A 12,237-nucleotide genomic window follows, 5' to 3' on the forward strand; every position below is an offset into this window, starting at 1 on the left:
CCCAGCACACATCCGCACAAGCTCTTCATCATTTCCATTCCCAATAGCGAATACCCCATATACATCAATTGTGCCCTCAACTGCCACATTACTCATCTTCGCATTAAGTCATCGATCACTAATACCCGATTTCGTTCACCTAAGCTGCTGACACACTTACTCAGCTGCTCATGGTCTTTCTTCTCATGATCAGGTGCTTATATAAGCACCAATATACATACATGTACCCTACATAAAGTTGTCGAGCAGACATTTTTGCAGTATCTATCCAGTTCCTTTGTTGATGTATACCATCTGAGCTTAAGGCTTATCATCCCCCTCCAGAACTGAGCGATTACGTGAGAGTGTACCGACGCTGCCACTACTGCAACAACGGAGAGCAAGACATTCAATTACTCCTCTGGGATGACTTGTCCTCCGGAACCAAGCACGAAAAGAACTTCTTTATACGTACGCGACGAGGCAGAGTGGTTTACAACTGACAAATTCTCATATTTACGTTTAAAAAAAAGTATTGTACACTCTTGTATCAGTAATTGAAATCAATTTTCAAAACTCATATTGAAAAACATCCCTCATCTTATTTTCTTGCTCGAGTGAGAAATGCAATGAAAAGTTATTAGCGTAACTTTATTAGCGTAACCCAGGTAACCCATGTCAGTCCAGATTGACAAAGGTTCAGATTCTTAAATCAGTGACACAACCAAACCATGACCCTTAAATCAGTCAGATCATCTTAAACTATCTGAAATGATTTGTTATACGATGAGCCAGTTTTCCTTAATATGATATTGTAATGTGACATTGGTGAAACCTTCCAGGACAACCAGAGGACTTCAAAGGCCACCAGTTCAAGATCGTGGCTCTCCATGAGTTCCCTCTCTCGGCCTTCAGACGAGATAGTGAGACACACGGGACGACCCTGACTCCCCTGGACTCCCTGGACGATAGGATGCTTAAAGCCATCGCCGCCCGCGCCAATTTCACGTGAGAAAGAGAGAGAGAGAGAGAGAGAGAGAGAGAGAGAGAGAGAGAGAGAGAGAGAGAGAGAGAGAGAGAGAGAGAGAGAGAGAGAGAGAGATTGACAATACACTGGCGCGTACCTTCAGATTCAACATATGTTGTATCAGTACACGCTGCAGCGAGTTTTGCAGCCTTCTCTCAAAGTTTCCATTGCATTTCATTAGATAAAAAAATCTACACAGTAGGAAAATACACGTCCACAACACCATGTCGAAAATGTGGAGGTTCGTAGTACATATAAACTAAAGCATCATTGATAATGTAATATGTTCTGTGTGAGCGCATGACCTGAGTACATCACTTCGGTGTATGATTCCACTGCTTGGCTGTAGTTAAGACACCACTAAAGGAAATACATCATTTGCCACTTCTTGATATCCAACCAGATTGATCAATTTTTAAGAGCCTTTCATTAATATCAATCACTTAAAAGAAGAAGAAAAAAACCCAAACTTTGGCTACATTACTTCGAATACGCCATCTGATGTAGTGAGTTCGGGTGACTGCTTCTCCTTCAGTTACGTGGTGCGAGAGCCGTGAGTTCGGGTGACTGCTTCTCCTTCAGTTACGTGGTGCGAGAGCCGTGAGTTAGGGTGACTGCTTCTCCTTCAGGTACGTGGTGCGAGAGCCGTGAGTTAGGGTGACTGCTTCTCCTTCAGGTACGTGGTGCGAGAGCCGTGGGATCGAATGTGGGGCGTAGAGCTAGAGAATGGCAACTGGACGGGGACAGTTGGCACACTTCAGCACCAGCAGGCTGACTTCTCCATGCTTCTCACAGTCGCACCCACCAGGTTACGTGTCATACACTTCTCCATCATCTATACCAAGGATACCATTATTCTCATCTCCCTAAAGCCAACGCTACTGCCTCAGAGTCTGGCCATCATAAGACCATTCACAGGTATGGTGTAGTCATATCTCTCTCTGCATGATGTGAGCTGTGACACTCTCCCAGAACACGTGAGAAATGGAATAGAAAAGGAACTGATAGATGATGCAAGAGGTGGTGACTGAGAGTGTTGATATAAACAGACCTTCAAACTGGGGAGGAGCTACGTAGTTTCAGGAGTTTGGAGGATGTGTGCATCAAATGTGTGTGTGTACATTGAGGAATTTGAGAGTGAAATACTGAAAAGAACAGAATCTGTATGTGGCATTTATGGATCTAGAGAAAGCACATGACAGAGTTCATAAAGATGCTTGATGGATGCTGCTACGAGTATATGGTGTAAGAGAAAATCTACTAGAAGCAGTGAAATGTTTTTGGCAAAAAGTAATAAACGTATACGAATACGAAGAGAGGAGGGTAAGTGCTTTCAGGTGAAATGTGGGTCTGAAGGAGGAGTGTGTGATGTCACCATTACTGTATGATCTGGTTAAGGTGATCGAGGCAGTAAACGCAGGTACTCAGTCGGTAAGGAATGTTGGGCATGAGAAGTGAGTCAGCTGTCATTCACTAATGACTCGACACTAGTGGCAGACCCTAATCAGAAACTGCAGGATAATGTGTCTCTTTTTGGAAGGGAGTGTAAAAGGAAAAAGTTTAAGAGTAAATGTGAATTTAAGCCAGATTATTAGGTTTAGTAGTGCAAGGAGATAGGTTGTTTCGGGTGTGAGTCTTTATGGAAAAACTGGAGAGAGTGAACTATCATATATACTTGGAAAGTGGAAATGACAGCGTGTGGATCCATGGAAGCGGCAATGAATCATAGGATAGCTGAGTGAGCGAAGGATCTAAGAGGATCGAAGAATATGTGGAAAGAAAGGTCACTGTCTGAGGTGGCGAAAATGGGTATGTTTGAAGGGTTAGTAGTCACAGTAATGTTGAATGGTTGCGAAGCGTAGGCTATAGAAGGGAGTGTACTTAAATGGGTGGAAGCATTGGATATGAGATGTTTGAGGACATGATGAGTAGGAAGGGTTGATCGAGTAAATCATGATAGGATAAGAAAGAGGTTTTGCGACACGAGGAGTATGGTTGAAGGAGCTGAAAATAGCGTGCTAAAATGTTTGGACATGTGGAGAAAATGAGTGATGAGATTTACGTAGAAGAAATATCAGTCAGAAGTGGAGGGAACGAGAAGGGAGAGATCAAAATGGAGATGGAAGGATGGATTGAAAACAAACAAAACAATTCTGGGTGCTCTGTCTGAACACGCAGGAGGGAGAGTAGCATGCAAGGGATAGAGAAAAATGGAGCAATGTGGTATACGATGGGTGATTGGCTGTCAAGGAACTGAAACGAGGCCTATAAAGCAGCCAAGGGAATCCACGGGAAAGTTTGTGAGACCTTGTTATAAATAGGGGAGCTGTGGTTTCGGTGCATTACTCATGACAGCTAGAGAATGGATGAGAAAAAAATGAGGCTCCTCCTTCGATTGGTCTTTGAGTTACCTTGCTAACCGGAGACATGAACCCGGACGAGCTAGAACGGTAAGGAGTCAGCGTAACCACTTGATCACCGATGGGCTCCTACATATCACCCTGCAACCATTATCTATAGCTCCAGGGCCCCACCCACTCACTGTGGGAGATATTGGTGAGACAGGCCGCCCACACTTTGATCCTAAAGACGCTACAAATCGGTTATGTCTGTGTATCAGAACAGGTAATATTCTTATATTAATCACTACAAACTATAATTTCGCTCCAAAGACACTTGATCTTTCGATTACCAGGAATATGTAGGTACATAGAATTGCCGCAGTTTATATCGAGACAATATTGAAATTTCATAGACGCATTATAAAGCAATGTTTCGTACATCTTACGGAAACAACTGCAAATCAAGAAATCGTCGTATTATTTATTTCGTGATAAGTATACTCAATTTTTCGTAAGTTCTCACGTTACAATCGAATCATTATTCATTTCCACTCACCAGGAATTTAAGATATTTAATATAGATACTGAATGAAACATTGAGAGTTCCAACAGAGTAACGACTGAAGTTCACTTTTTCCCCCGAGTCATTTCCTCACACCATCCTCTATATAATAGCTTCTTCGTCACCCTCTCAAGGAGTGATCTGGCTCGTACTGAGTGTCAGCATACTCATTTGGGCCATTTCCCTGTGGCTGGTACAATCAGCGTGGTCGTGGAGGTCCGATGAGCAAGAGGTCTCGATGAATTCCGCCCTCTTCTACAGCTGGGGAGCCCTTATGGAGAACTGGACGCCCAAACCACCTGTCAACGTTACTGGCCGGGTTAGTGTTGGAAGAAGTCCATCAGATGTCAGTACTCATAATCCTCATTAGTATTTAGGAACCTGGGACTCCGCTTGAGGCTCCACGAAGATGTGAATGAGTGTGTGATGTGTGTGTGTGTGTGTTAGGAAATGGACTCTGCATTAAGGGTAGTAGAGACATAGGCTAGGCATTAAGACAAGGAAGGTAACAGACCTTGCATAAAGCGAAGGAAAATGGATTTTTCATAAAAATAAGGAGTTGAATTGTGTGGAGAGAATTTTATACTTGTGTTTCCTCGTCTCTTAACCTGCATATGCGTACCTATGCATGTCCACACACACACACACACACACACACACACACACACGTACACGTGAACACGCATCTCTCTGACCAGAGAAGAGCACCAAACAGTGACCCCAATTTCCTTCAAAATTTTTGGGGTTTACAACTCATAAATCCCATCATATACAAATGAGGGGAAAGGAGTAAAATGTGAAGGGGCCTCTGAGTAATAAATGCTTTACATATTCAGTTTCACTGTGCCAGACTTTAGGTGTTTAATGACTCCCTTGAAATGCAGGAGTGTTGCCAATATTAGTGAATCACTTCTTTTCGAAGCAGACTCACTATGTGAGAGACTGAGTGGGGAAGAGGACAAGTGTAGCTAAGTTACTGTACAAAGGTGCGGCTCTGATTTGACAAAAGATGATAAGGTTTTAGTGTAACCAAAAGAAAAAAAAGGCAACAGTGTCAGTTAACAACAACAGGCTATTTTGTGTTAGTGAACGTCATTATAACGACCATTACTACGTCGTGTGCAAGTCTCTGATCGTGTGTGCTATTCTATGTTGATTTGTGTATCTGCGTGTGAGTAAAGAGACGCTCTACAGTGTCTCTTTTTTTGTCATCATCTCGCCACATGACCTGTGTTATCCACCCAGCTGTTGGTAGGACTGTGGCTAATGGCTTGCGTCATACTGACCACCGCCTACCGCTCCTCCCTGGTGGCGCACCTTGTCGTCCAGGACAAGAACCCAGAGATCAACACCTTCCAAGACCTGCTGAACAGAGACGGCTGGGGATGGGGTACGGGCCGCACAGGCGACGCCTTCCACATCTACTTTGCTTCAAGTCCCGACCCCACCATTCAAAAGACTTTTAAACAGATGCAGGCAAGTGTTTTTACAGTAACGTGTACCTTAGACTACAGTTATTTCTCGTATTGATATAATTACTGCCTATGATCATATTACCATGTTCATTATCTTCGGATTTGAAATGATATCTAGAGTCTTGGCAAAGATCCTTCCAGAGAGCCACAAGTAAATAATGATAGCAATTAAGCAGTCAACTCTCCAAGAGGCCTCTCTCTCTCTCTCTCTCTCTCTCTCTCTCTCTCTCTCTCTCTCTCTCTCTCTCTCTGCACGCACATACATACATAAACACACACACACACACACACACACACACACACACACTTTTATCACCATAACCATCAATGATATAATCAGTAGAATGTGTATCAAACAATCTTATTTACTTTTTCAATAAACCTGCTTCTTCTCTCGCCCGCGTCTGTTGTTTTGTTCGTGTTTTCAGCTTTTAGCTGCATTAAACTCTAAATCAATTCACTATCAATATCACTGATGTTATTATCATTATTGTATGATAACAATAATGATGATGATAATAATAGTAATAATAGTCAATAATAATAATAATAATGATAATAATAATAATAATAATAATAATAATAATAATAATAATAATAATAATAATGATAATAATAATAATAGTAATAATGATGATTAATAATAATAATAATGATAATGACAATGATAATAATAGCAATAATAGTAATGATAATAATGATAATAATGATAATGATAATAATGGTAATGTTAGCATGACTTGTTACCTGAAAAAAGGCATTAAAGGTTTGTCAGTTGGTGGATGTAGCTTGACTGAAGGCCTTTATGACGCTGGCAGCTGATAAACATATAATCCAAACAACCAGCTAACCTACGTCAGTTACACCCTTCTCACAGGCTTCTGGCAGACAGTTTCAGCTCTGATACACCTCCAGCAGACACTCCTGCCTCCCTCGGTGGATGCGGTCTCTAAAGTTTGTACATGTACTGTCCTCTCTCACCATTATCTGATCCTCAGCTGGCCCCAGATGATGAGCAGTTCCGGCGGGTGTTGCAAGGAGGCTACTCATTCATCACTTTCAAGTACTCCGCCCTGACGAAAGTGGCGGCCACCTACACCAACAGGCAGGGATACACTCCTCTTCATATCAGCCGCACCGAGTACCCTCCCTTCGCAGGAGAAGGGTGGGGATTCAGGTGTGTGATGTCTCCATGGTTGTTTAATTTGTTTATGGATGGGGTTGTTAGGGAGGTAAATGCAAGAGCTTTGGAAAGAGGGGCAAGTATGCAGTCTGTTGTGGATGAGAGAGCTTGGGAAGTGACTCAGCTGCTGTTCGCTGATGATACAGCGCTGGTGGCTGATTCATGTGAGAAACTGCAGAAGCTGGTGACTGAGTTTGGTAAAGTGTGTGAAAGAGAAAGTTAAGAGTAAATGTAAATAAGAGCAAGGTTATTAGGTACAGTAGGGTTGAGGGCCAAGTCAATTGGGAGGTAAGTTTGAATGGAGAAAAACTGGAGGAAGTAAAGTGTTTTAGATATCTGGGAGTGGATTTGGCAGCGGATGGAACCATGGAAGCGGAAGTGAATCATAGGGTGGGGGAGGGGGCGAAAATTCTGGGAGCCTTAAAGAATGTTTGGAAGTCGAGAACATTATCTCGCAAGGCAAAAATGTGTATGTTTGAAGGAATATTGGTTCCAACAATGTTGTATGGCTGCGAGACGTGGGCTATGGATAGAGTTGTGCGCAAGAGGGTGGTTGTGCTGGAAATGAGATATTTGAGGACAATATGTGGTGTGTGGTGGTTTGATCGAGTAAGTAATGTAAGGGTAAGAGAGATATGTGGAAATAAAAAGAGTATGACTGAGAGAGCAGAAGAGGGTGTTTTGAAATGGTTTGGCCACATGGAGAGAATGAGTGAGGAAAGATTGACCAAGAGGATATATGTGTCACAGGTGGAGGGAACGAGGAGAAGTGGGAGACCAAATTAGAGGTGGAAAGATGGAGTGAAAAAGATTATGAGTGATCGGGGCCTGAACATGCAGGAGGGTGAAAGGCGTGTAAGGAATAGAGTGAATTGGAGCGATGTGGTATACCTAGGTCGACGTGCTGCCAATGGATTGAACCAGGGCATGTGACGTGTCTGGGGTAAACCATGGAAAGTTCTGTGGGACCTGGATGTGGAAAGGGAGCTGTGGTTTCGGTGCATTATTACATGACAGCTAGAGACTGAGTGTGAACGAATGGGGCCTTTGTTGTCTAACCTAGCGCCATCCTCGCACACATGACGGGGGAGGGGGTTGTTATTCCATATGTGGCGAGGTGGCGATGGGAATGAATAAAGGTAGACAGTATGAATTATGCACATGTGTATATATGTATATGTCTGTGTGTGTATATATATGTGTACATTGAGATGTATAGGTATGTATATTTGCGTGTGTGGACGTGTATGTATATACATGTGTATGGAGTTGGGTTGGGCCATTTCTTTCGTCTGTTTTTTTTTTTTTTTTTTTTTTTTTTTTTTTTTTTCCAAAGGAAGGAACAGAGGAGGGGGCCAGGTGAGGATGTTTCCTCAGAGGCCCAGTTCTCTGTTCTTAACGCTACCTCGCTGACGCGGGAAATGGCGAATAGTATGAAAAAAGAAAGAAAAATATATATATATATATATATATATATATATATATATATATATGATTATTTTCTTATTAAAGTATAAGCAATTGAGAAGGAGTAGTCGTTAGTTATTTCTTACTATCTAGGAGAGGCGCACCATTTCGTCGCCGCATCAGTGATATGATGCAGCACATTGTGGAGGGTGGGTTCATCAATTACTGGTTAGATGACATCATTGCATATTACATAAGAACGAAAACAAAGAAAGCGGGAGGTGGAGAACGAAAGGAAGAAGACGAAGAAATTGTAGAGGTACGTATATCACTTGAGAGAGACCTCGATTTTAACAGGTCAACATATCGTTCACGTAGAAAAAACTTACTCTCTCTCTCTCTCTCTCTCTCTCTCTCTCTCTCTCTCTCTCTCTCTCTCTCTCTCTCTCTCTCTCTCTCTCTCTCTCTCTCTCAAAAACATCATAAATCCATTTACTTGACAAACACTGAACACGTTGATATATTTTGTATTAAGAGAAACATATCTGTACACGAAAATCATCGATATGATTAGCGAGTACAAGTTGCTAGACTACAAATTATTTGCAAAGAATAGAACCCATCGAGGAGGCAAAACTGCACTGGATGTAGAATGTTACCTAAACCCCGGTGTAATTCAGACGTAAACATCTGCTGCTGTTGAACGCTTGTACGTTTACATTAGCACGGAATTGTCCAAACTTTACGTACACGTCGAATACAGACGCCCGTGTCAACCAGTCGATACTGACACGCATGTGCTTTTAAAAGTTTACAGCGAGCAATACAGGATAAAAATTAGGTCATTTAGAGGGATTTTAATCTGCCAGAGATTAACTGGCAAACTACCTCAGGTGTAGAAAGTGAATTTGATAAACTTATAAACCTCGTCGAAAGGCATTTGATTTTTTTTTCTACTAAGTCATCACAAAGCCGACGAGTAAAGGTAATGTACTTGATTTAGTTCTTTCATCCTAGGAGTTCATAGTCACTAATACTCGTTTCAATAAACCTCTAGACACGTGACAATAACCTAGCCAGGTTCGATGTAGATATCAAAACCGATTTCCCTAAAACGAGTACTATTACCCCAAAGTTTAAAGTGGCGGATTCTAATGGGGTGCGCGACTTCACTCCTATGTTCAAAAATGGAAGTCGATTATCAAAGATAGGATCGTAGCCTTCTAGGAACAACACAGCCTCATCACTAATGCACAGAATGGTTTTGGGAGATGCAGGGTCATGCCTTACAAACCTCCTTGAATTTTATGTTATTCAATACCCGCGACAAGATTAAAACAATAGATATCCTCTTTCTGGACCTCCTAAAAGCATTCGACCACGTTTTCCATGCTGAATTGATGCATCAAGTCTGGGCCTTGAGGATTATTGGTTGCATAGGAAACTGGATGGAATCCTAGACAGCCACAAGGTGTGGCAAATCATCACTGTGACCACCCGTTACTCCTGGAGTCCCTAAAGGATCCGTTCTTGGACCTTTTTTTTTTTTTTTTTTTTTTGCTTTGTCGCTGTCTCCCGCGTTTGCGAGGTAGCGCAAGGAAACAGACGAAAGAAATGGCCCAACCCACCCCCATACACATGTATATACATACGTCCACACACGCAAATATACATACCTACACAGCTTTCCATGGTTTACCCCAGACGCTTCACGTGCCTTGATTCAATCCACTGACAGCACGTCAACCCCGGTATACCACATCGCTCCAATTCACTCTATTCCTTGCCCTCCTTTCACCCTCCTGCATGTTCAGGCCCCGATCACACAAAATCTTTTTCACTCCATCTTTCCACCTCCAATTTGGTCTCCCTCTTCTCGTTCCCTCCACCTCCGACACATACATCCTCTTGGTCAATCTTTCCTCAATCATTCTCTCCATGTGCCCAAACCATTTCAAAACACCCTCTTCTGCTCTCTCAACCACGCTCTTTTTATTTCCACACATCTCTCTTACCCTTACGTTACTTACTCGATCAAACCACCTCACACCACACATTGTCCTCAAACATCTCATTTCCAGCACATCCGTCCTCCTGCCACAACTCTATCCATAGTCCACGCCTCGCAACCATACAACATTGTTGGAACCACTATTCCTTCAAACATACCCATTTTTGCTTTCCGAGATGATGTTCTCGACTTCCACACATTCTTCAAGGCTCCCAGAATTTTCGCCCCCTCCCCCACCCTATGATCCACTTCCGCTTCCATGGTTCCATCCGCTGCCAGATCCACTCCCAGATATCTAAAACACTTCACTTCCTCCAGTTTTTCTCCATTCAAACTCACCTCCCAATTGACTGTGCCATATCCCGTTCTTGGACCTATGTTTATCATTACTTATATCAAGGGTGTTTAAGTAGGCCTGAATAAACTGGTGTCCAAATCTCCCAGAAAGCTCCCAGAAAAATTGATTCAGAGCAACACCCATAATATCTTCAAATGTAGGCTTCATCATCAATTGTCACTCTCCGGTACTGAAAAAATTGATTCACTCAATTATCATAGCGAAGGTGGTATATTTTGCTACCTTCTCTCCTGCTGCGGTAACATACCTAACATTGACTAATTCGTGTCACTTGTTTTAAGGGAGCAAGAAAGAATCATTGCATCATTCTTCCATATCAGGAGTAATTCAAACACGGTAAAGCGAGAGGCTGAAGCACTAATTCATCCTTACTATTGCCTTTATAACAAAAGGTGAGGGGATGCATGTCGTTGGTGATGGGATGCATGACATATTCATGTTCATTCTACCTTATGAATTTTTCATAGAAGTCTCCGGCAGGCATGCTAACCCTATAAAGATATTGTTTTCTACCTGTTTTCCGTCTGGCGTGTTGCCGGAGGGAGTGGAAGACGACGAGTGAGCCTTTACTTTGCTATTCTTTTCTTCTACTGCTTCTAAAAGACTGCATTTTTTTTTCATTATGTAATGTTAAGGCCAGAACATTTCGCTTGGGCCCTGGGCCTGTGTGGTCTGTGTATCTTCTCATTCTCTCTCTCTCTCTCTCTCTCTCTCTCTCTCTCTCTCTCTCTCTCTCTCTCTCTCTCTCTCTCTCTCTCTCTCTCTCTCTCCCCGCCATCGCTGTGCCACATCTTAAAGAATGAATTATTTACTACTGTTATGATATAATAAGTGAAATAGATTTCCTCTACTGTTTTTCCTCATCAATTACATCTCATCGATACAACTTTTATGTATCAATTTAACAAGTAAATCAACCTAGTTCATTTCCATATAGCTGGATCTTTTTTTCTTACTTTTTTTCTTAATGAAAGTTGTGACATCATGAGTTAAGATGACCTTATCATTAACCCAGGCGAGTGAAAGTCAAAGGGCGCTGGGGCTGAATCACCTACAGGGGGCTTTCTACCTGGCGCTGCTGGGTTGTGGCGTCGCCTTTTTGTCACTAATGGTGGAGAACCTGGCCTGCTACTGCTCCAAAGCTCATCAACCTCACGTAATGTGAGAGAATCATTAAAACATCGATTTACTACATCTCATCTCCTGGAAATGATCCTCGCCAGCTATAAACCAACACCTTACCGTTCTAACCTGCTCAGTTATGATATTGTAACCTATTTATCCAAACTTCATTCGTCACCTGGGAAGGATATCATCAACCATCGTTGCACACCTCACAAATACTGGGTCTGGAGAAGGATTTCTGCAACAGTACCACTCATTAATCTCTCCTGCTGAGGCAGAGGACTGCCAGCTACTATCGTACGTTGTTTCATCTGGTTACGTAGAGGCGTATGTAATCCCTCGTACGCTAGTTCAACACGCCTCAACCACTGGACAAACCTTGCCATACATCATCTTACTTCCCTCAACGGTGGCCCAATTTCCCTTTCCAGGGTTCGAGCTCGGGTGGGCATTGTGCGTGCTTCATCACCAGCAGTGATCTCTATACCACGAAGTGTCCTATTAGACGCATATAGAAAATAAAGGATTGTATCACAGAAAATCATTATTACACATATTTGACGGATGTTTTTATGATATCTAATATTCTAACTCCAATGTTACTTGAACCTCCTCCCCCCCAAAAAAAAGAAAAAACATCTGGAAATCCTTTTCTAGTTCCCAGGCGATCATTCAAATCTCCTTTTATAGTTAGCACATCCCTTAAGGTCAATTTTCCTTATCATTCTTCCATATCTTTTTTCGAAAGATTGTATCCCTAGCTACCCC

General features: G+C 42.4%; 1 protein-coding gene across 1 annotated transcript in view; it reads left to right on the plus strand.

Moving 5' to 3' along the window:
- LOC139758263 (glutamate receptor ionotropic, delta-1-like) overlaps positions 1-11,509 on the plus strand; it is a 37,478-nt gene extending 25,969 nt beyond the window's left edge. Inside the window, exons 4-11 of the mRNA XM_071679474.1 lie at positions 822-987; positions 1,683-1,924; positions 3,527-3,631; positions 4,114-4,229; positions 5,156-5,386; positions 6,384-6,550; positions 8,129-8,294; positions 11,360-11,509. Coding sequence (XP_071535575.1) covers positions 822-987; positions 1,683-1,924; positions 3,527-3,631; positions 4,114-4,229; positions 5,156-5,386; positions 6,384-6,550; positions 8,129-8,294; positions 11,360-11,509 — 1,343 coding nt within the window. The remainder of the gene's footprint in view (positions 1-821; positions 988-1,682; positions 1,925-3,526; positions 3,632-4,113; positions 4,230-5,155; positions 5,387-6,383; positions 6,551-8,128; positions 8,295-11,359) is intronic.
- The last annotated feature ends 728 nt before the right edge of the window (positions 11,510-12,237 follow it).

The sequence above is a fragment of the Panulirus ornatus genome, chromosome 30, assembly GCF_036320965.1.
Source record: "Panulirus ornatus isolate Po-2019 chromosome 30, ASM3632096v1, whole genome shotgun sequence".
NCBI lineage: Eukaryota > Metazoa > Arthropoda > Malacostraca > Decapoda > Palinuridae > Panulirus > Panulirus ornatus.